Raw genomic sequence first — 25,307 nt, 5'->3', positions numbered from 1 at the left:
GGGGAGGAGACACAGCACATTAGACACCATCCTGATGCTTGCAGACTCCAGGGAGAAAGGTGGACAAACAAGCCAACTGAAGTGTAAGTGGTGTTTCCAGAAAGGCCTGAGCACAAGATGCGGGTTTCCAGGAATCTCCTCAGACTGCTCAGTCAGAGTCTGGGATCTCTCCCCTCTTTGAGCGCTGGGGGAGGCCAGCCCCTGGAAATTATTTTAAACCCTCAGCATTTTACTTTAAGCATTTCCATACCTATTTTCTACTCTTTCTATTGAAGTAATAATTCAGCAAACCCCCAAATAATCCTCTGCCTAGATTTACCAGTTCTTGTGTCTTTTTTTCTGCATTTACTCTCTTTCTCTCTGTTTCTATACTTTTTTGGTCGAAATATTTGAAAGTTGCAGACAGACTAGTTCACCTTTAAATACTTTAACATGGTCTCCTAAGATTGAAGGCATTCTTCTGTACAGTCTCATCGTCATCATCATTCTCTAAAAATTGATAGACGTAATACCACCTAATACTATACAGTTCATATTTGAATTTCCCCCAGTTGTACCATGAATGTCTTTTATAGTCTTTTCTGGTTTGTTCGTTTTGTTTTTAAATCTAGGATCCAGTCAAGGTCTACATGTTGCATTTGGCTGTTGTGTGTCTAACTTTTTTTTAGTTTCTCGTGACATTTTACCTTAAAAAAAAGCCCAAGCCAGTTGTCCTGTAAAATGTCCCACATTCTGGATTTATTTGAGTGTTTCCTTATGATTAAGTTTTGGTTAAACGTTTTTATATTAATACTTGTGGTTTGCATTACATCAGGGTTGTCCCACTGTTGATGAATTTGGACCACGTCACTTCACTTTAAAGACACACTTCCCCAGTTTACAGTGGGGTAGGGCTAGGGGCAGTTCTTGGAGCGTTTAGTGTCCACTGACAGTCCTTGCCTGGAACAGTTTTTATAGTAGATATGCAAAATGGTGATTTTCTAATTCTGTAAATCCTTCTGTGCTTATTAACTGGTATCTGATGGAAAGAAAGAACTTGCCCTCCCTCTCTGTGTATATTAGTTTCCTGTGACTGCTGTTGTCACAAATTACAAACTAGGTGGCTTTAAAACAGGAGAAGTTCATTCTTTCACAGTTCTGGAGGCCAGAAATCAGAAGTCAGAGTGCTCTCAGACCGCTGTTTCTCCTCCACAGGCTGCTTCAGGGCTCCTCACGTTTGGGCATCATTCCACGCTCTGCCTCTGTGGCTGGTCACATTGCCTCCTCTTCTGTCACATCCCTCCTGCCCGTGTCCCTTATAAGAACCCTGGTCACTGGATTTAGGGCCCGACTGGATCATCTAGGATGATCTTTTGGTTCCAAGAGCCTTAATTACATCTGCAAAGACCCTTTTCCCAAGTAAGGTCGTATTCACAAGTCTAGGAATTAGGATGTGGACATAGGACACGGTGCGATAAAAGAAATACAGTGAATGTTTAAATTTTTTAAAAAAATTATAGTAAAAGACGCATTGCCGTTAATCCTCCTCAAAATACTCCCCTTCGCCTTGAACCCTCTTACCCATCGTTCTTGCCACTTTCTGAAGCAGTTCTGGAAGTCCTCTTTCCTGAGTGTCTTTAGTTGCACTGTCGTGGGCTGGGAAGAATGGTGTACCCCAGTAGGGCATGGGAGCTCCAGTTTCTCCCACATATGTTGCCCTGTGTGTCTCTTTCATTTGGCTGTTCCTCAGTTGTATCCTTTGTAATAAACTGATAATTGTAAGTGTCAGCTGATGGTCATTGGTGCTAATTCAATGCCTACGAGAATCCCCAGTTTGGGCTGCAGTGAAGAAGGAAACTGTATTCAGTGCAAACAGCTCAATTATGAAACAACACGTCTGTGGAATGACAGAGCTGCAAGGTGGCCCTGAGGCATAGCCCCTCTCTAGCTCTGTTCTCCACGGCTCTGCTCTGGTCTGCTCCACCTGCTCTGGTCCGGTCCAGTCCATTCCGCTCTGCTCTGCTCCACTCCGATCTGCTCCCAGGTGCTCTGGTGAGACATCTTTGGTGAGACATTTCAGCTCCAGCCAGGAAAATAGTCTTCAGTCTAAGGTGGAAAGGGAAAGTGCGCTCCCCCAGCCAGACAGGAGCTGACTTACTTACGTAGATGGAAGTCCGCACCCCGACCCTCATTCGAAGGAGGACTCCAAATTCTCGAAGTTTGGTAGTTCCAAAAGCACTGTCCTGATTGGTCAGAAGAGAACCTCTTTGGTCGATGAAGATGCTGATGGGAGAATGTAAGTTTGAAGCTCTGATTGCATGGGGGAAAGCTGCAGTCCTATTGGTTGAAACCCTATTCCAGGAAGTCCTTCATATGGGCTGGTTCAGATGGCAGGGACACAGTGCAGGCAGGCAGCTGTTGGGTGGGCTGCTGAAGTGCAGTTTGCATGAGAAGTCCCGTGTGGTAATGGCGGCTGGCTCCGTTTTTGTTGTTGTTGTTGAATTAAAATAAGACCGGGTTATATTAAATTATATTATTATTATTATAATATTATATTATTATATTATATTATATTATATCATATATCTGGTCTTATTAAAATAAGACCCGGTCTTATATTAGTTTTTGCTCCAAAAGATGTATTAGAGCTGATGGTCCGGCTAGGGCTTATTTTCGGGGAAACACGGTACCTTCTTTCTCAGGACCTACATAAGGAAACTGTTTTCTTGAGTTCTGTGAGCTGTTCTAGCAAATTGAACCCAAGGAGGGGGTCGTGGAAACCCCCAACTCACAGCTTGTTCCTCGGAAGTCTCGATGGCCCCTGGGACTTATGATTGGAGTTTGAAGTGGGGCAGCCTGTCCTGTATCAGTAGCACTACGCCCTTAACCTGTGGATTCTGATGCTGACTCCAGGTCCTTCGTGTCAGAATTGGATTGAATTGTTGGACACCGAGTTGGTGTTTAGGGAATGGGGAATTGGTTGTTGGTATGGAAAAGCCCACATATTTGGTGTCAGAAGTGTTTTGAGAATAGAACCAGATTTTAGGACCTCGGAATTATCACAGCTTTCCCATTTCCCCGTGTAGTTCTAAGAAACTGGTCAAGGTATGCACTGAAAAGAGACCAGGGACTGAAGGAATGGGGAAGCCCTCGGGCCAGGAGTCGGCGTCTGGAGGACGGTAGGAGTTGGACAGTGGAGGGAAAGGCCGAGGTGACAGTGTGCAAGGAGCAGGATCCTGCAGGTCTGACCCCACGGAAACTTTATTCAATGAGATGAGTAAACTTTTGATGAGAATTCATGCAGCATGAGAAAGTAGAGATTTGGGTTGAACATGCCCCAAGGATTCAATAGGGAAGGGCCCAATATGATCAGTTTTACATTTGGGGCAGCCTGTCTAGTGTGAAGACTACACTCTGCTATGTGTGTTTCCCTGTCCTCAGTAGATACGCTGGCGGATTGTCGCCCTGGAATGTGGCACCACTGTGTAGGCCAAGAAATCGAGTGCGTCTGTTGTGAAGATGAAGAGCTTTCGTGAATAGATGTTGAATGGGCAAGGCTGGTTGCCAGCTTCTCGTGTGTGTGGAACTCACCCTAATTCTACTTCAAGTTTTTTTCTTGCTTTACATCTACAAATGTGCTGCATCTTAGGAGCTCCCAGAGGATAAAGGTGGGGAAGAATGCTTCAGAATTGGCTGTTTTCTGAAAAGGGTGGTTTTATTTGCCCTCATTCAACTCATCCTGTAACTGGGGATACGTCATCTAAGTTTGCCATTTCATTTTTTCACTTATAAACTAAAAATACTATCTTCTCATACCTTGTAGGTAATAATACTTTTTAAAAAATACTATGAGGATTTGAAAGAATTTCTTTAAAGAGATGGCAGCTTCAATTGATAATCCACCTGGAGAAACAGATGTTTGCAGGCATGGTTGTCATAAAGTAACCTGTGATGGAGGGATCGTTCTCGGGCAGGGAGGGCAGTGGCAGCGGGCTGTGGGTGCCCCTCAGAGGGTAGGCTGAGGTCTTCCTTGTCACCTTCAGTTAGAAGGGTGAGGAGTGAATTCCAAGTTAATCTATCAGTTTCTTTGATTTTTTTTGGTTCAGCTTTTTATTACCTTAACCAAAATAAATAAGTGAAATAAAGCAACAACAGAAAACACTCGAATCCCTTCATAGCCGTCTTTTTCAGGAGTCTGAATGTCGTAGAAAATGAAAACCATTTTGTGAGGGTGGTGAGATTTGCGGATTTTATTCTTAGTATCTGTGAACGTTTGAACATTTTTATAGTATTTTCAGAAACTGCAAACAAAACATGCTGGTTGTAAGTTGGAATTCAGTAGACAGGACGTAGGTGACCTGGCTTCCATTGACTTACTGACTGTTAAAGATGTGAGCAGACAGCTGCGCTCTATCAGCAGAAGACTGAAGGTGGCGGAAGGCTCAGTTGTAATGAAGTGAAAGACTGACATCAGTCATAGGCCAGTGGCCGTCCCTGTGGAAGGAAGTGGTCCTTAGCTGAGGGTGACGAGCGTCCTTGTCAGCAGCGGTTCCCAGCAAAGCTTGGGTGCAGCCAGATCCTGATCCTAGTTCTTTCCTTCCTCTTCCTTTCTTCTGAAGTTATATCGAATTTAATGCTAATCCCCTGCCCCCCTTCCTCCCAGTGCGTCTTAGTTAATTCAAAGGCAGAATTTCTATCCTAATTTCTTCAAACAAGGAAAACCTCCCCCCAACCCAACACCAGGCTTTTCTGGGTCCCCTTTGGGCTTCACTTTGCCCATTTCCCCTCCCCTGGCCACCTCTCCCCCCAACCACAGGCGCTGCCGAAATGTACCAGCAGCAGGAGTGACCTACTTTGATAACTCTAGTCTGGCAATGAGGCATTGGGGGGAGCTGCTCTCTCCAGTGTATAGATGGGGAAACTGAGGCACAGAGTGCTACGGACCTGCCCCAGCTCTTACTCTGGCTACCATGATTCAGTCGCAGCATGGAGGGACCGGAGTAACCCCGAAGCTGCACCTAACTCCCTTCCTTGTCTGGGGAGGCTTTTAATGAAATGTCCTGAGACAAATGTTACACACTGAGGCAGCCCTGATGGGGTGCTTCCAAGGTGGTGGGGGCAAGAGGAATTTCGGTGGTCCCCCTCCCAAGGTATTCCCCTTGTCTTGTTGCTGTGGTCGAGCTGCCTCTGGGTCTCCTGTTTGCCAGGCAGTGAGAGCCCACTCCCCCTTCTTTACAACTCTGAGGTGTCTAATGGGGAGACAGTGTGGTGGGCCCTGCTTGCCTGCCTTGCACCCCACAGCCAGTTTCAGTGTCCGGTCTAGACCAGGATACTGCTTCTGTGTCCTGTCTCCCACAGGTGCTAGTGTCTCCCACCTGCACCGGTCACATGCAACTCCTTACCTGCCTGGCTCACCTCGCTCACTGGCCAGGTCTCACCCTGCTGTACCCACCCCCCAACTCCCACAGCTGACAACCCAGGTTCCTCCAGATGCCTCCAAGGCACCTGCCCACCCACTCTCACCTTTCCCCTCCCACACTCCCACCTTCTCCTTCTCACAGCACACGTCACCTGTAACCCCCTCCCCACCCTCTCCCTGCCTCTCACCCCTCCCAGCAGGAACCTCATCTTCCACCTGCTCCCTACCCCTCTCTCCTGCTTCCCCACCTGCTCCACCTCCTGCCTTCACTCACTCTCCCATTCTCACGCACACAACCGCACTCTGCACCCACCTCCTCCCCTGCTTCCTCATTTCCTTCCCTCACATACTCCTCCTGGGCACTTCCCCTCACACATCCCCGACACACATCCTGTCCTCACACTCTCTTGGCCTCTGCCATCCCCAATAAAGCTGTGGGTGAAGACTGGCTTGCTCCACGTGGCACCGACAGACACGCCATTGCTGTGTGGCCACGCCACGGGGAGGAAGTCAGCCCAGAGCGCCCAGCGCCCCGGTCACTTGCGGTGTGGCATGCCATGGAGTGTCCCTCGGTCTAGGTGGGCACACCTTCCATGCCAGCGGGCACTGTGGTTTGGAGACAGCCCCCCCATCGCTCCCTCTCCACCTTTCTCTCTCTGCCCCTTTAAACATGAAATGAAAAGGCAGACCTAAAACCATTGTTAAGATTTTTAAAGCTCTCATTTAAAAATTACAAAATAATTGGACATAGGAAAGTAACGTGCTCAATGTGGAAAAACTAGAGAGTGAGGTAAAAGAAATTAAAAATCATGATACTCATAATTTTGGCATAAAGTGCCTCCCCATTTATAGTGACGTCTCTTCATTTAGTAAGATCTTTCTTTTTGGCCCTCAGTCATGTGCTATAATTTCTTTCAAGTAGGTTTTGTACAGTTTTTGTGAAGTCCATTTCTATCAAGTTTCTCTTTAGCATTCTATTTTTTTGTCTTCCTTTTTTAATTACATTTTTTTCAATTACAGTTGACGTTCAATATTACATTAGTTTCAGGTGTACAGCATAGTCGTTACACATTTATGTAATTTACGAAGTGATCTCCCTAAAGGTCTAGTAGCCACCTAGCACCATATGTAGTTATTACAGTATTACATTGACTATATTCCTTATGCTGTATTTTACATCCCTTTAGCATTCTAAGTAAAGACCCAACAGGAAATATATTATTAACAAAACAATTTTTCAACAGCAACCTGCAAAATTAATCCCAAAGCTGTATTCCATTAAAATTTTTTTTCCTTTGCCTTTTGCACAAATCCTTATATGTAGACATTTTTTCCCATCTTGTTTTTAATCATAATGTTCTACTTTCTAAAAAAAAGTTAATATAACTTTGCATGTTGTGTTCTATCTTTGCATTCTGGGTTTGGTTACATGATAGCTTCCCCTTCCATGTAGAAATTGTGGCGAGGAGCCTTTTTCTTCCCAGCTAGGTTTTTTCTTTTTTAAACCTTCCCCCCACCCCCACCCCCACACACCTTTCCTTTGCCTTAGGCATTCTAAAAATAGATTCATCCACCATTATTATCAAACTGACTAAGTCCTGTTCATTGGAAGTAGTTCGAAAGGAAGTGTTTGCAAGTCAGCAGTTTCCAGCAGATTCATCATCACCTGGGCAGCAAATGTTTATTGAACAGCCTGTTCGATGCAGGAGGCTGGAAACCCCGGGCTTCTCCTAACTTCTGTTTCCACTGGGGTCAGTGTCTCTGTGCAAAGTGAGGTCTGAGATGTGATGGCGAAGCCCACACGTTCATCACTCTTCCGGGCAGCAGACCTCCCTGGCTGGTGCTGGGACGGGCAGGGACCAGTTTTTCCTTTCTGTTGCTCTTTTTCTTTAATGGATGTGTTCCCTCTTTCCTTCAGGAAACTGAGGAGATGCATACATTGGTAGTTTCAGGGAAAGTCTATTTCACTTTGTGTTCTTGGACAGGTAATATTCCCACATTTCCTTAGGTCCAGTCTCCACCTGTTTAAGTGGCACAAAACAAAAGAAATAACGTGACAACTTTTTCTACTGTATCACACAGACAGCTGTTGGTATTTGTGAAGTTGCAGGGGAAGAGAGGAGGGGAAGAAGAAGATTTCTCCTCCTGTCAGTTTGTATTTGTCTCTAGTCATGTGAAGACTGGAAGTGCATCTTTGCTTTCTGGAGCTCAGGCATTTTTCTTTCTATGTCTATCCACGTCTCCAAATTTTATGCTGTTGTTTATTATTTCAGATTAAGGAACTTTTGAATGTTTCCTTATTAAATAGTAATACTGTGCAGCAGAATCCTGAGAATAAGATTGAGTGAAACCTGTTTATAAATTTATTGGTGTCCTACAATGAGGAGGCAGATGTGATTTTTCTCAGACAGGGATCTGAGAACATGTCAATTCCCACTGTAAGATGCAGTCACGTAATTGTCATTTGCATAAGGGTAGCTTTCCTTCCGTAGGATTGTTGCATCCGAGGACTAAGTTGAGTTGAAAAACCTGGAAACCAAGGTATTTGGTGGTTAAGGGTAGTTTGCAGTTTGGATAATAAGGTGCCAGATTTTATATCTCTTTTGCGGGCTTAATGGTAATTCGTAATTTTAACATCCAAACAGCATGGAAACATTTGGAAGATCCACCTCCATTCTCTCCCCCTTCCAGTTACCCAGTTTTCCTTCTCATTGGTCATGGATGGACGAATCATCTAGATAGTTTGCTTTGCATTATGTGTTTATAGGGTATGTTTAGGTTCTTTTACAATGTAAGTGGTTTTATACCATTGATTGTTCCGTGCTGTGTTTTTTTTGTTTGTTTTGCTTAACATGGAGACAGTCTCTGAATGCACACACCTGCCTCATGAACCTAACTGGGCATGAAGAGCTGAGACCTTATCATGTCCTCATCTCAGTGAAGGGTAGGCTTTGCCTGGGTGAGGGCTTCCAGTGGCAGTTCTTCTCTTTCAAACTGTTGATCTTACAGCTTTTATGAATGAGTGAAACCCCTTAAGGATGTACCTCAATATTTAGAATTTTAAAGCTTTGCCTTAAAGACTGTCTTGGGCTGCCAAGGTCAGTGGTGTGGAAGTTTTATTGTAGATTTCATGCACTGCAGTGTGTAGCTTGCCAAATACATACAGGATAAATGGGAGAGGGACCCTGCCCGTGGTGTGGAGCAGAGACAGAAGCAGGTAGAGGGAGGCTCTGCAGTGGTACCAAGGAAAGGTCAGAGAGGGCATCTGAAGGGCAGCAGAGCCCAGGCAGGTGACAGAACAGAGGCAGCCGACTGGGAAAGACAGAGGGGAAGGGCCTCTGGGAAGAGTCGGGCCAGGGTTTGAAGTTGGAGCAAGGGAGGTGCACTCAGACATGGGGCGGTGTTCAGTGTTGGGAGGAGGGGAAGAACCTGGTAGGTCATGGGAGATGAGGCTGGAGGGGTAGTGGAACGCGTCCCTCCCTCAGGAGTCCTGCCCAGGAACATGTGCCAGGAGCCCCGAGGTTGGCCTGCCTTTGGACAGGCCACTCCTCTTCGGCGGAGCTCTGGGCACCCGAGGAGGAGAGAGAGTCGGACACCCTGATGATTCCCGGGCTTTGCTGTGCAGGGCACATGTCACACGGAGTCCCTGCTCCTAAGTGGGCCCTGTTGGGTTCTTGGGACCCAGCACTGGGCAAGCTTTATCCCAGTGCCACCATGCTTTCCGTTAGTGATGGGACCATTTATGATCAGGTGCTGGTTTTTGCATAATCCAGAAGCACAAATAGGACATAAGCCCCAAAGCATTCGTAGGTTAGGAAGGCTGGGGAGGGCTGGGTGTGCTCTGAACTGTGCTGCCTGCAGGTAAGGGAGGAGTGGGGGCCGGAGGGGTGGGGGTGGGGCTGGGTGAGGGCCCGCAGAGGGCATCCTGTGGGGCTTGCAGGTGGGTGGGGGAGGGTATGCTCCACGGAACCCCCGTATGTTACCTCATCCTTTTAAATGTTCTTCCTTTGTTTCATCATGAACATAATAGAGTGGTATGCACACATCTCGTATGTGCAAGATTTGTTTGATAATTGGATTGGGCAGTCAAAATTGTTTGGAGAACTTGGAAATCTTGATCAGGAAAATGACAAGGAGAACAGCTTTAAGGACAAATCATCTGGTGAGGAGGGAGAAGTGGAGAGGGCAGAAATGGGAGGACAGCAATGGCAGGATAGCAAAGGAGGCGGTCGTCGGGCCATGCAGTGGCCAGAGCCTGGATGTGAGGCTGCCACAGAGATGGAGGGGGACACGAGCTGAAGGGACACATTGAAGGAGATCGTAAGGGTCTGCCAGCTGCTTGGGAAGGAAGGGAGGGCAGCGCAGAGGAAAAGGGGCATCTAGAATTGTGCCTGCAGTAGAGGGAGTGTCTGGGAGGGCGTATTTTAACATTGCGTTAAACTCCCGTTACCTTAGGAGGATTGGAGTGTGGGAGAAGAGCAAAGGTAGGCTGTGTACTGCAGAGGGTCTCCCCTGGCAGCTGAAGCGGCATCACCCGGAGCACTTGTTAAAACCCAGTGGCTGTCCCCACCCCCGAGGTTCTGACTCAGGGCCCTGGCGGGGCCTGAGAATCTGCATTTCCTACAAGTTCTCAGTTGCTGCTGCCACTCCTCCAGGGCCAACTCTGTGTAGCTGTGGTCTGAACATCCACTTACAGAGAGTTCCTGAGGAAGGGAGTTCATCTTATCCAGGCTTTTAAGACAGGGGAGGATTTCCTGGAGATGGTAGTTGAGTAAATGGGTTTGGATTTCGGGCTTTTCCAGCTCACCAGTTTGGGGAATTTTAATAGGTCCCCTATCCTTTGCAGGCCTCCATACTGCCTACCTGGACTAGACAGAGCCAAACCAGGGTCCTCTGCAGACATCACAAATGCATTTCAAACTTCCTGTGAGTTGTAGAAATTAAAATAAATATAGAAAGGTCTTACCTCATGTATCCAGACTTTCGTCTATGAATAATTATACTTACATGTAGTTTTAAACACGCATATAGTTTTAAAAAGCAAAAATTTTATTACATGTATTCTGTTTCCCTTCTCACTTAATATTGACAGTTTTACGTGTAAAGACTTTTAAAAGGGACCAGATGTCATCAAAAGCCCACAATTGGTTTCAGTTTTACCCATTTTGTTAAAAAGGGAGCTTCTTGGGGCAAAAAAATCTTTCCCATGGGAATGTTGAGGTGATTTTCTTAGTTATGCCCACAGGCAGGAATGAATCACTTCAAAATGTTTTACAGCTGGAGTTCGGAGTTCGGGACCTGCCACCTGGGCCGCAGGGGACTGCTGGGCAGGGAGGCGAAAGCACTGCTTGCTCTCCTGCCTACTTCTGGGGCTGTCCCTGGAGTCTGGCCTCGGCAGGGCCTGGGGAGGGCTAGTGGTGCAGGGAGGTCCGAGGAGCAGGTGCTCGTGAAGCACCCCAGTTACTGGAGCCTGCTCGGGCACCCACAGCACCTTTTCATCTGGGACAGTTTTCATCCTGTATCCCCATTTAGGACAAACACAGGCCTGGTCGCTGGGCAGGGTTCAGCGTTTTGGCTCGGCTTCTCCGTGTGGGAGGAGGTGAGGAGCCCCTGCAGCGGCAGCTGCTCTGGTGGGTTATGCTGCCGGCCCTTTTGGCACCTCATTCTCGTAGTGGGAACCACACACTGGCAGCTCCCTCCTTCTGCACATCTCCCTTCTTATGTGAAGAATTAAACTCAGAATAATACCTTGTAATTTGAATTTTCTGATCGAGTTAAACAACTCTTACAATGCTTTCTTATTACAAGAATAATATGTACTTTTACCTGCTTTGAAAAATGTTTCAGTTGCATTACCTCAGCATTTATCCAGGTGAGTCAAATATTTGCTCTGTTCCAGCGCTAGAATTGTGGGTGTTCATGGGAGCTGTGCAGCTGTGCGTCTAGGCCCTTTGAATGTTTTGTTCAGGTGGAGGCAGGCAGCAGGGGGTAGAATTTTGCAGGACGTCAGCCTCCATACGCTCTTTTCCCAGGCCCGAGTCTGCGCACAGCTGTGCCCTGAGGGAGGAAATGCTCCTGCACTGGGAAGGCACCGGGGAGGGGGGCCTCACACGGTGGCCTGGGTAGATTGGAGGGTGCCCCAGGAACATCTGAGCATCAGGAGACTAAAGGGGTGGGGACACACTTGCAGTGTTCTGGTTCTGGTTCAGTGTTGCTGCTTAACTAACTGCTTCAGGACTTGATTGTAAAACAGCAACTATTTTATGACGTTTACAGATTCTGTGGGTCAGGAATTTGAAATGGGGATGGCTATTCTGTTTGGTGATGTCTGGCACTTCAGTTGGGATGACCCTACTTGGCCTCACTTGTTGAATCCCGATGTCTAGGGCCCACCCCTTAGTTTGTGATTGGGAGCCCTGGCGTGGCCTGGGAATCTGCATGTCCTAGGTGTTCCCAAGTGCTGCCATCCTCCTCCAGGGACAACTGTGTAACTGTGGTCTGAACAGTGGTTTGTCTCCTCCACCTACAGAGGGTCCCTGAGGAAGGGAATTTCAGGTGGGGCTGGAGGCTCCACTCCAGGTGGCTTCTCTAAGGACAGGCTGGGTGAGAACTGGCTGTTACAGGGACCTGTCCAGTCTCCAGGTGGTCAGACTTCTTCCACAGTGGCCCAGGCTCGTGAGCCAGTGTCCCAGCACACAAAGTGCCTGTGCAGTTTATGATCAGCTCCAAAAGTCACACAGTGTCACTCCCGCTCTCCCCTGTGGTGGAAGCAGTCACAAGTCCTCTAGATTCAAGGGGAGGACACAGAGACCCCATATACTGACCCCACCACCTCATGGAGGCATGGCCAAGGATTTGGGGACAGGTTTTAAAAAGTGCTGCCATGGAGGGTCTCCCTTTGTGTAAAAAACACAGTAAGACTACAGTCTTGCGGTGAGTACTTGGCAGACAAACTGAGTCATAGTTTAGACGAGGCGTTTTGTTTCAGTTAATACACTCAGAAAATCTTGAGAGGAACAATAAACAGTCACAGCAGAATGCGAGCAGCTGTGTCACACTTTACTAGCATGACAGAAACTTGCAAGGTGCCTTGTGTTTGTACAGGCTTTCTATTTTGAACACTTCTCTAATGAAAGTGTTCTTGACCTGAGCAAGTGGAAGTTGGAATTGCTGTTCACGCTCCTGAAATGGGGAGCCTCTTAATGTTCAAACAGGCTTTGTCGACCCCCGTAAGGATTTCGTGAGGCTCATGTGGTTCAGTTGGAGGCTGAGCGCATGTCACACACTGAGGGGAGGGGATTAGCTTAGACGACAAGTTTGGAAAAAAACAAGGTGCCTGTGTTTCTGTGGAAATGGGGGTGACACTGGAGCCCTGGACAGGTCACACAGGCCTTGGAATGAGGCCTCCCATTTGACAGGTGTTGGCACAGGTGTGGGTGGCACTAGTCGTGTGGCCCTGAGCAAGTCACGTGATATTCCTCCTGACTCCGGTCTTTGGCTGTGAAATGGAGGTCAGAACGTGACCGAGTGATTAGAAACAGTGAAGGTGAAGAGCCCACGTGGCGAGACTGGCTTTGCTGCACTTCCCAGACGCATGCCTTGGTCTCTGCCCAGCTGGATGCAGCAGTCTCTGCCTCGCTTTAGTGAGCCTTCGCATGCTGGCCTCAGGGTCCCCTGCCCGCACCCCTCGCACCTCTGGCTACCCAGCCTTCCCAGCTCCTGGCCTCTGTTCCTGCTCACCTGGCAGACATCTTTGGGCTGCGCTGTGGCACCACAGGACGCACTGAAGCCAGCATAGGCTCCTCCAGGCCATTATCCCCTCCCCCAGCTGTCCTGGGTCCTGTGTTCTTATCTGGTGACAAGCTGTCACCACCCCACCCTGAAGGCTGTCCTTACCCTCATACACCACCCATCCCCAAGACCTGCCTGCTCTGTCCTGCATTCTTTCTCCCTTGCACAGCCGGCCCTGCTTCCTATTAGTGCTAAATACAACACGGGCCACCTGCCCATCATCACACTCCCAATGCTTGTTGGTTGCCTATCAACCAGAGCCCAGCTGTCCTGGAATGCTACAAAAGGTAAAACAGTGGTGCCCATATTTGGTTCATTAACAGAATCCCCTGGGGAGGTTGTTAAGCAAACCTTCAAGGCCTGACTTACCCTGCAGCCTCAGGGTCGCCTCCCCAGCGCCCCTCTGCTGGCCTTGCCCTGCCCTCCCCCCCCCCCCAAGGGCATTTCCTTCAGAGCCTGGTAGACATCCCTTCCCATCATCGTAGTTCTGTGACTGGCCTACCCCACGCGGTTCATGCAGCCTTGACTTCTCTGATGCGTGTCCTATAGAGGTGACTGGCTGGTGGCTTCTTTCCCCTCAAGGACAAGGGGATTGCGCCTGGTCATTCTGGTGTCTCTCAGAGCAGGGAATTGGCACCCTGGCCCGTGGCCAAATCCAGCCGGCCCTCCAGCTAAGAACACCTTAACAAGCTGAGTTGCTGGGCGGGAAAATCAAAAGAAGAATGCTGTTTCCTAACAGGAAACTGGAGTTTCAATGTCCTTGAACAAAGTTGTGTGGGAGCACCGCCAAGCCTGTATGAATTATCTGTGACTGTTGGCCCCACCATGCAGGAGTCGAGTGGTTGTTTCAGACGTCATGTAGCTCGCTAAGCCCCGAGTATTTGTGATCTGTTCCTTTACAGAACAAGTTTGGTGACTCCTGGCTTAGGGCAGGGATTCCTAATCATTTGGGAACGTTTTTCATTCATTCTTTCACTAAATACTGTGTTTCCCGAAAATAAGACCTAACCAGAAAATAAGCCCTAGCATGATCTTTCAGGATGACTTCCCCTGAACATAAGCCCTAATGCGTCTTTTGGAGCAAGCCTTAATATAAAACCTGGTCTTATTTTCGGGAAAACACGGTATTTAGTGAGCACCAATGACATGGAGAGCAGTGGCGTAGATAACATTAGTGACCACCCCAGAAAATCTGCTATTTGGAGCTTAACGTTCTGTTGGAGGGAATCAGACACTAAACATAGATTCATGGATAAATTGATGTATAGCTGTATATTAGCTGGTGATAATTTCTGTGAGGACAAAGAAAGGTTCAGTGTGGGTAGGGAGGGTAGAGTGGCTGGTGAGGGGTGTTCTTACAGATGGGTCGGTCAGAAGGTCTCTTTGATAGCCTTTGAGCTGAGTCCTGGATGCACTGAGAGGGAGACAGATGAAGAGGCATTTGGGAGAAGTGCAAAGGCCCTGAGGCAGTAACAGTCTTGGCAAATCAGAGCAATTACACAGGACAAGAGTGGCTTGAGCCTGGCCTGTAGGAGTGGAGAGGTGGCAGTGACTGGTCACTGGATCCCTTAGGGTGGAGATTCTCCACCTTCCCAGGGGCCAGAGTCACCTGGGGTACTTAAAAGTACTGACGCCCGGGCCCCTGTGCAGAGATTCTGAATAGGGAGGTCTGCAGTACAGACCATGTGGGGCCTCGTAGGCTCTGGGAAGCCTGGACTTTATCAATTGTGAGTAGAGAATGCACACCCCCACCGCCCCACCTGACCCTACTCTTGTCATTGTTAGGTCCTGGGGAGTCTTTTCAATGTGAAGGAGGGCACCATGGATTAGGAGCTTTTGCTGCAAGACCTCAGAGGTGGTTTGGCTCCCGGCAGCGGCTCAGTCAATAAATGTTTGCACTTTGAAAAAGAGACCTGCATTTACGCAGGTGACTGCCCTGTTCCCTGTTATGCTGTTGGGTCACACCATTTCTCTCTGGTCCTGAAGGAGGGAGTCTCTGTGGTCTGGGGAAGTTCCCCAGTGTCTTACCTGTGCCCAATGCTCCACCTTTCCTGCACAAGTGGGGTCAAGCTGACGCCCCTGTAGTCCCTGGGGGCCCCCTACAGTTCTTGTCAGCTAGGGCATGCCTCCTTTGGGACCCCTCTTTTCTGGCCCACTTCCCGCGGGGTCCTCCCTGTACCTCAGGTGCACATTGCCACCAGACGCTTACCTCTCTGCATCCACAGGTACCAACTTCATTGTTTGGACGGCAGGTAGATGAGCGAGGAAGAATTATAGGAAACCTTGCAAAAGGAGGCAGGTCCTCCATGGGATTCCTGTGAGGTCCACACTGTCTCCTATCACTGAGCTGAGGTGGTGAGCCCCAGCATGCTGGCCTGCGGGTGTGCCTTACCTACTGTGGGTACAGAGGTGTGTGTCCACACAGAGAGGCAGGAGAGAGGTTTCCTTAATTCACACTTCTTCCTGTGACTTAGGATAGAAGTGCATGTGCTTTCCAGGGGGACGTGGTGATCAGAGTTCCCAATAAAAACATGCGGAAGCATACTGCAGCCATTTAAAATATACAGGCAGGAAATGGAAATGGTAGTTTTGTTTGATTATAACAGTGCTTAAAATAGGGTAACAGGAGTCCTCGGGGAGAATCTGCACGTTCTTTGGGGCCTAGTGTTCAAAGAGGAATTAGTCCCCACTCTAAAACTAATGTGCCTCCTAAAATTCTAAGCTTTTGGACTCAGAATTGGTAGGTCTTCGTTTGTATGGGATCTTGGAATTCTGTGGATTTTTTGAAAGCTGTGGATCAGAGTTTTGTGTGGACACTTAAGGACTCCTCCCCCACCCCCACGTCACCCCATCCCCAGACTTCTTAAAACTCATCCATGAATCCATGGAGATTCACAGATTGCAGACTGAGAAATTGTGCTAAAAGGATTTATCTCCAGTGATAGCCATTGATTAATATTTACAAAACCATGTTAGATTAATACAAAAACAAAAGTGTTGGGTCAGGATTTTAATTGTTTCTTAGTTGGAAAAGGACACTTATTTTTAATCGGACCCTTGAAAGTAACTCAATTTTTTGCCCGACATGAACATTTCTATGTGATAAATTGTCTTGATCCGGGTTTCCCAGCATAGCATGAAATCTAGATACAGACATAATGAGAATTGTAAAACTGTGTGCCCCAGTTTGCATACAATTTATATTAAAATTAGAATAATTTAAAATATCTTGAAAACTGTGAGGAAATTTGGTTTTAAGCCCTTTGTCAATGATGGTAAAAGATTATCTTTTCTTCATTTGTACTTTTCTTAATATTGAGTCTTTGCCTTACACGTAATACATTTAATTTAGTTCAGTTTAGTTCCAATATTTATTGAATACAGCTATTAGTCATCCCCAGTGGGTCCCTGGAACTTAAGCAGGTTACAGAATTCTAAAAGCAACATTAATTGTTTAAGCTGCAACATTCCGGGCTAGTCCACAGGAAGCCCCAGGACCATGGCTCCTAATGGTGGGACGTGGCGTGTGTCCCCCCTGAAACGAGTCTGTGGTAAGGCCGGGCTTCTCCAGCCTGTCTGCTGGGTTCTGAGTTCTCGTCACTCTCCAAAGCAAGGCAGGTGGAGCTGTTTCAGAATTTAAAAGGAAGCCGTAACACTTGACGTAACATTTTAAAGATTAATTGGTAATAACATTTCTGAAGATAAAAAGGACTAAGCAAGGGGTACATGGAGGAAAGTAATTGAAAACATTCCTTGACTTCCATTCACCTGATTTTGGTGCCGGGCTCTCCTGTGCTTGGTGTTGCAAATGCGAATAAGGAAAAACTTGATCTTATAGGGAGCCCAGCTATAAACCACCAGGTAAAGGGAAGTGTGTGAGGGGACCCTGTGGCTACACACCCGCCACAGTGTCCCCTGGAGCAGGGAGGCAGGTGGAGTGCTCACTCAGGTGAGGTGAATGCATTTCTGGCCCAGGAGACCACCTGCGGACAGAGCTAAAGGGATAGGGTGGCCAGTGGTTTAGGGAGGGTGGAGAGGCCCATGGAGGGGGCTGCTGTGAAAGTGCGATTGGTCAGGAGGAGAAGGGGCTCCTGAAGCTCTGGGCTCACCTGCAAGAGCCGGCTGCCGGGAGAAGAATGCATTTCCAGGTGTAGGTGGCCAACCGAGGAGGCCTGAGCCACAGAAATAGATTCTGGCATTATCTGCTTATATCCGTTATTATCTGTTCATAAAGGGTGGTTAACTGTGGCTCTTGGCTTCATTCTGGGGCAGATCCCAGGGCCCCATCTGCTTCCCAAGGGAGAGATGCTTAACCAGGTCCAGTGGGATGGGGAGGAGGACTCAGGAGACCCTGATGTCTTCATTTCGAAGGAGAGGAGGCAGAAGGGGAGGGGAGGCAGCCTTCAGTGCTCTGAAGTAGTTTAGGTGATGATAGACGGATCGAGAAGTGTCTCTGAAATAGACATTTTAAACGAATCAAGAAAAAATTAAAAAGGAAAAAACTGAATAACTGCTAACCACGGAGTGATTTGAAAAGGTTGTCAAAAGGCACTGACCTCGCGGAAGGCAGCTTACAGAATTAATTCCTCTCGTGCACCATTCACCGTTCCAACGCATGGAAAGAGAGGGACCGCCTCCTGGCATATTTTGACAAGCAGCAAAATCCTAAAGCCAAAATGAGACATTGTGTTTATTTGAGATACATAGTAAAGTACCTACTGGTTTTGGCAGCTCCTGGCTGGTCACTGATCTTTGGGGCGTTGTTTTCGTGTGTGAGCTGAGCAGTGACCCACTTGTTCACAAGCTTGTTCACAAGCTATCTAGGAAAAGATGGAGAACAGGAGTTGAGCAAAGGGTTTTAAAGTTTTCCCCTCCTTTTTAAAAAGCAAGTTAAGCGCATAAATACAAGGAAAAATAAACAATTACATCACCATTTTGAGCTAGGTTTTGGCTTCCTTACAGTCTTTTTTCTTTCTATGTATTTTTTAGTAGCACAAGTCATACCACGTATATATATTTTTTTGTCATAACTACATTCTCGTGCTACAACAGAGTTTCATACTCATATTTCATGGCTTTCTTATTTCATTGAATGAGTATATTGTAATTTACATAGCAGCTCCCAAATTGTGATATGTTGGTTTATTTGGCTGCCTATAAATAAGGCCATGATTTCTGAAGGCAGCTTTCTTGTAGATATGTTTATTTCCTGAGGATACTACTCAAAAGAAGATCACATGATTCTAAGGTGTAAACATTCTTTGTTTTTCTCATAAGAAATGAATATGGTACAGCTTTATTTTAATTTCTCCCACTTCTTGTTCACTTGTCACTTTTATCCAGTTATTTTTTTGCTCTCTTTTCTATCATAGTTTCCTCCCCTGTTTGAAGAAGGATATGCTTTTATGGAATCAACATGTCCCTTCGTAACAGTGGGAATTTCCTGCCGAGAGCGTAATTTTGGACACTGAGTCCTATTCAGTAAACATTAATTAAAGCCCTACTGTATATCAGAGGATGGTGATAAGAAGACGCCCAGGAGTAGCTCTAACCTTGAGGCCTTCCCAGGTTCACAAACTCAGCAGCCCAGGATGTGGAGTGTGTCTGGAAATTTACTCTCCTTTCCCAAGCACCCTGAAGCCCCGAGCACCTGGCCGTGGGAGTTCAGCATTTGGGGAGGGGCCACATAAGGGCTGAATAGGAATGTATACAAAAAGATAGGATCATTCACGGTGAAGGTTTCCTTATGAAGCAATCCTCGGTTGCTCCTGCTTCAGGACTGTGTTTTTAAAGTCACCCGTGGTAAAGTCTCACTGTTGTTGCTGGGCTGATTTATACACATTTATTGAACTCCACCCAGCTGTACAAGTGACTCCCTGCCCTCCAGGTAGCTGTCGTCAAGGAGGCAGACCAGCAACATGACAGTGTACTCTAAGGGAGATGCAATGAGTGCTGAGAAAAGGTGGGTGGCTTTCCAGATGAAGTTATGCCACAGCGTCAGGCCTTTATGGACCTTCTATGGGTTTTACTTTTATCCACACTTAAAGAAAGAGGCTGGACCAACCTCTGGGATCTCTTTCAGGCATGTAGGTTATTGATTCTTGTGACTGGCTCTTCCTCAGACAAAGATTGGGGACATACTGTTTATCAAAACACATGCACAGTTGACTCCAAACTTCAAAAGAGATACTCCAGAATTAAAGGGGTGTGTGGGTCATGTTTTCATTTATTGTTTAGTAGGACTTAGTAGTACTTTAAAAGTATGCATTTTATTGTCTTCATGAGCTATTATTTGGTTTTCTTAGTGAACTTTAAAACATTGGTGAAAAATTAAAATTGTATTAGTTGAAATCCTTAAAATTCTTAAGAAAGTAGTTGAATGCCATGAACTTAGATATTGACTTTTTTTTTCTTCTTCTTTCCCCTCCAGCTGTTTGGGGCAACTTCGTTAATATGAGGTAATTGTTTTTAATAATTTGGATATTGTGGTTGGTTTTATGGACACATTTCAGTTGTTACATACACACCATTGATGTTACGGGTAATTGAAGAATATTTCTAAATGAAACTGAATATTTTGCTGTTCACACAGCTGGGCTGTGTCTCCGCTCCTGTGTTCTCTAGGAATGCAGCTGGCCCCCGGCCCCAGGAGCAGACCAAATGGGTGCTGACACCCCCTGCGTAGCCCAAGGACCCTTCTGGCCCGAGTGCATTATTTGTGCTGCCTAGTAGCGCAGGAGGGACACTTATAAAATAAAATACTTAGGTTAATATTCTTTTTTAAAAAAATCAGCAAGAAGTGATAAGCATTTCTTATAAAAACTAGTTTGGTGCTCTTAGTATGTTAGCAGTTTTAATTGAACGAAAAATTCACTTCGTGTTTCTCGTTAGTAAAAATAAAAGAATAGCAATCCATTTGTGGTGATTGAGCTGGATTTGAAGTTCAGTGCTGCTGTGCTGCGGGAGCTACAGGGTAAAGGGCTGCTGTGCCCCCAGCAGGCTTTGCATATTGAGTTGGTTTTGCTGAGCCGGTGGGGCCTTGTCCATCCAATTCCTACCACCAGGGCTCCAGTGTGTCTCCTGACAAAGGTTTCTGTGTGTGGCTGGGTGGGGTGCTCAGATCCCATTTAAAGGAGCTCTGTTTTTTCACTTGGAAAAACTCCATTTTGTATGAAATCTCCAGGAAAGCCGAGCAGTCTAACTTGTCCTATAGATACACACTTCCCACTTCTGATGTGCAGTCCCATAATGGGTGTAACATGAAAGTGAGATTACTCTAATTTAACGGAAACAACTCTTAAGGTGGCACTGAGCCTGTGAGATGGTTGATTTCCTTTCCCATTGTCCTGTTTTCTTCTGGTGCACCCCCTTCTGGAGGGAAGTGGCACGCGGTACTGAGATTTGGGAAGGAAAGGGAGATGGCCTGCAGATCTTTGGTTTGTGTTGTGGAAATTTGTTCGCGATAAACTCCTGAAGTCATAAAACCTTTCAACTGATCTCAGTTTTGTAGCTTTCTCCTCAACAGGTCTATCCAGGAAAATGGTGAACTAAAAATCGAAAGGAAGATTGAAGAGGTTAGTCTTTTCCATATTTTACTTCTGTTTTTTTCCCTATATATTTGTCTTTATTGTGGCAGCTTGATGCTGCTCTATGGTTTGAAACCATCTCTCAAAAATGTGTTCCCTTACTTAATAGGAGACTTTCTGTTTGTTTTAAGTTTCATGTTGAGTGTAACGTGACATGAGAGTACTTAGAGGCATCTCTGTGTCGGCCTTTGTCCATTTTATAAAGGTGTGGTGTATTAAAACAAATTCTACCTTAAAGGCAAGATGGATTGAAATCTTTAGGTGACTTTTCAGGTGAGCCTTTCTTTCCAGAATTTCTTAGAGAAAGCGAAGTGATTACCTGTACACCAGGGATGGAGGCAAGTGCCAGCATCCACTCACCTGAGCAGGTGCTGGAAGGAAAAACACTCAACTCGGATGCTCGGAGTCGGGGACGTAAAGAGTGTCCATAGGCACAGATGGGGAGGTCACACACCTGCCTCACTGAAAGCTAGCTCCTCCGGTGGACTATAAACTTCTATTTTAAAATAATGGCTTATATTTTAGTCAAATAACTGTAGACATGGCTAGACTATTGTAACATGGGCTTGGGAGGGAATGAGGAGTTACTCATTTTGATTTGAAGCCAGATGCTGGAGTCGTGGGGAAGCCTTTGGATTGCCCTTGTCATCCTGCCAGCGCTTATGGTCTTAACACACATGGACAGGGTCGACTCCCAGCCTGCGATTTCTGCGCTGAAGCTGATGACATGGAGATAACATGCAGAAACAAGATGTTAAGCTTTTGTGGGCAAGCAATTAGGGGATTCTTTTAGTTCCCGAAAAGATACCGGTGGTGTTGATCTACCTATTTATATGAGGCTAAACCACCTTTAACATAGCTCACAACAAGGTAGGAAAGTAAAAAGGTGAATTTTCTCAGATACTTGTGCATCTGTGGAAAGGGTCACCACGGGCAGTTTATCTTCTTCTCGATTTTAGAATTGTGGTTGAAGTGACATAACTTAATTTTAAACTGGAAGTGAATCTGTTTTGCCTTATGTCATGCATGCCTATCTGCAACATCAGAAGGCAGTGGAGGACGGTGTTTTTGTTTTAACACTGATATTGGTTATTTTTGTTTTAGATTGTTGAACCACTAAGAGAGAAAATAAGAGACTTGGAAAAAAGGTATGTATGGTTTTTGTTTTGTGTTTAGGAAAATGCTTGTATCTTAGCTATTGACCTTAGAAGGTCAGTATCTTATAAGTTCATCTCAACTTTTAATAATTAATTCTATAATATGAAAGATATAAGGCATTGTCAAGACAAGCACTTTTACATGAGAAAGGTAAAGTTTTACACTAAAATTTGGACGCAGCGTTTTTAAACCTCTTTTTCCTTTTGTCATTAAAACTGTTTCTGATTAAAGCTATGGATTCTGATGAAAGCTATGGAATCTCTCCACACAAAAAAATTATTTGATTGGTTGTTTAATTTTTTTTCAGGGTCTTCCTAAAGCCCAACCAAAAATCCTGGGGTTAAAAGTTCTTCCTCTAATATCCTCTATCAGTTTGATGTCTATGAAAACAAAGTATGGCAATCTGAATAAATGTCTACATAAATGTTTTTGTTTTTTCACGTTTGAGTATAACACCCACGTGGTCAGAACATTGCAAGAACAGAGGGTCTGGGCCTGTTGAAATTTTCCTTTTCTAAAACCTATAAATTTCTCAGTTCCTGCAATTTCATTATATACAAGTTTGAGTCTAAGCCTTACTTTCTCTTGACTTTTGCAGCATGACAAATGGTTTCTAGCATATATTAATTAGTCTAACAGAATTATTTTCAAAACAAGAAAACAGTTTGGAGGGGATAATAGTATTAATATGTAAGTCGCCTGTGATAGGTCATGTTGAGTCATTTGTTTGCTTTTGTCACCAAAACACATAAGAAAGTTTCCAGAATTGAGTCTGGGTGAAGTGAGTGAGAGGGAAAAAATCATATAATGTGGTGGAAACTTTTATTTAAATCAGATTCCAAAGAAAATGCCTCCTCACCCTTTGTCTTAGTGGGAACCCCCCCCCCTCCCAGCGCCCCACCGAGGTTCTGTTGTACTTTCCCTTTCTCTCTTAAACAATTGAGCTTCAGGCACTGGAACTTTATCCTTGACTGTATTTGGAAAACTTTGTGTGTCTGGATTAACAGTTGGGTCTTTAGAAGTTTATAAAAGAAAAATGATAGCATTCATTAAAGTTTATGTAACTTTTTTTCTTTTCATGGGATGAGTTTGGATGACGTGCGTCAGCTTTGTACAAGCCTTCTTCTGTCAAGCCCAAAATAAAAGGGAAGAAATGGAAAGCAATTTTTTTCTTTGATTTTGGTGTTTTCATTAAATGATAAAAGAGAAATAAGGATAGGTATAATTCATCAATCAAAATGTGTTTATTCACTTCCTTCTTGTCCTTAATTAGTAGTTTATATGCAGCAGGCAAACTATTAATTTCAGCTCTTACTGGAGTACAAGTTGTTAGTTTTTTTTAACAGATCCAGTTAGTAATATAAGGTTATTATTTAAATTATTCTTGCCATGATTTGGTGCTGAAATTATACTGTTTGTAACATTCCTCTGGATGAGAGCCAGAATTTCTGCCTTTGAAGTGACCGGCATAATTTGAGATTTTAGTTGAAACTTAAAAAAATTGTTTATGCTAAAAAATAACCCACCACAGGTTTTATGTTGGTCAAAAAGAAAAAAAAAAAAATCTGTTCACCAGGAATCATTTTCTTTAGAGAATAATAATATTCATTTATTTGTGAAAAATGAATCAGCTTCCTTATGACGCAATGGCTTACACACATGATCTCTTGAAATATGACAATTACATAATTCTCTTTGATACATTTCTGATGTTCTTTGTGCTTTTTTTTAATTGAAGTAAAATTGGCATATAACATTATATTCCTTCCAGGTGTACAACTTAATAATTTAGTGTTTGTATACACAATACAGTGATCACCAGCATGAGTCTAGTTAACATCTGCCACCATACGATTGATCCCCTTGACCCAGTTATGCCCACCACCTAGTCCCTTTCCCCTCTGACAAACATCAGTCTGTTCTCTGTATCTGTGACTTGTATGGCTTGTTTGTTAGTTTTGTTTTTTTCAGATTCCACCTATAAGGGAAATCACGCAGTATTTATTTTTCTCTGTCTTATTTCTCTTGGCATAATACACTCAAGGTCCACCTGTGTTGTCACAAATGGCAAGGTTTCATTCTTTTTATTGGCTGAGTAATGTTTTATTGTGTATTATGTACCACAACTTCTTTTTTTGTTCATCCATTGGTGGACATTAAAGTTGTTTCCATAACTTTGCTATTGTAAATAATGCTGTAATGAACTTAGGGGTGCATGTATCTTTCAAATTAGCGTGTTCATTGTTTTCAGATAAATACTCAGAAGTGGGATTGTTGGATCATATGGTAGTTCTATTTTTAATTTTCGTACTATTTTCCGTGGTGACTGCACCAATTTATAATCCCACCAACAGTGCACAAGGGTTCCCTTTTCTCTACATCTTCACCAACACTTGTTATTTCTTGTCTTTTGGTAATAGCGCGTCTGACAGGTGTGGTTTGGATTTGTATTTCCCTGATTATTAGTGACATTGAGCATCTTTCCAGGTATCTGTTGGCCATCTGTATGTCTTTAGAAAAATGTCTGTTTAGGTCCTCTGCCCATTTGTTGATGGCTTGTTTTTTTGTTACTGAGTTGTATCAGTACTTTATTTAATTTGGATAGTAACCTCTTATCAGATGTATGATTTACAGATATCTTCTCCCATTCAGTAGTTTGCCTTTTCATTTTGTTGATGGTTTCCTTTGTTGTGCAGAAGCTTTTTAGTTTGATGAAGTCCCATTTATTTATTTTTGCTTTTGTTGCCGTTGCCTTTGGAGTCAGGTCCAAGAAATCATTGCCAAAACCAGTGTCAGGGAGTTTATCGCCATGTTTCCTTTTAGGGGTTTTATGGTTTTAGGTCTTATATTTAGTCTTTCATCCAGTTTGAGTTTATTTTCCAGTTTCATTCTTTTGCATGTGGCTGTGCAGTTTCCCCAACACCATTTATGGAGGAGACTGTCCTTTCCCCACTGTATATTCTTGGCTCCCTTGTCATAAGTTGATTGACCATATAGGCATGGATTTATTATTTCTGGGCTCTCTATTCTGTTCTATTGCTCTATGAGTCTGCTTTTATACCAGTACCGAGCCGTTTTGATTACTGTAACTTTGTAATATGTGATATCAGGGAGCATGATGCTTCCAGCTTTGCTCTTACTTCTTAAGATTGCTTTAGCTGTTTGGGAAGTTTTGGTGTGTTCCATAAACATTTAGGATTGTTTGTTTCTGTGAAAAATATCTTTGAAGTTTCGATATGGATTGAATTGAATGTAGACTGCTTTGGGTAATATGGATATTAAATAATATTAGTTCTTCTAATTCATGATCACTGAATAGCTTTCCATTTATCTGTGTCTTCTTCAATTTCTTTCATCAGCATCTTCCAGTTTTT

General features: G+C 44.9%; 1 protein-coding gene across 2 annotated transcripts in view; it reads left to right on the top strand.

Annotated features, from left to right (window-relative positions):
* UXS1 (UDP-glucuronate decarboxylase 1) overlaps positions 1-25,307 on the top strand; it is a 100,895-nt gene that overhangs the window by 5,618 nt on the left and 69,970 nt on the right. The window contains exons 2-4 of one of the 2 annotated variants that reach the window (XM_081069061.1): positions 19,620-19,647; positions 20,715-20,763; positions 21,880-21,923. In XM_081069061.1, coding sequence (XP_080925187.1) covers positions 19,620-19,647; positions 20,715-20,763; positions 21,880-21,923 — 121 coding nt within the window. Of the gene's footprint in view, positions 1-19,619; positions 19,648-20,699; positions 20,764-21,879; positions 21,924-25,307 lie in introns of both variants that reach the window. The other variant, XM_081069060.1, reaches the window with a different exon arrangement.

The sequence above is a fragment of the Rhinolophus hipposideros genome (genome assembly GCF_964194185.1).
Source record: "Rhinolophus hipposideros genome assembly, chromosome: 12".
Lineage (NCBI taxonomy): Eukaryota > Metazoa > Chordata > Mammalia > Chiroptera > Rhinolophidae > Rhinolophus > Rhinolophus hipposideros.
This window is presented reverse-complemented; position numbering and strand designations above follow the sequence as displayed.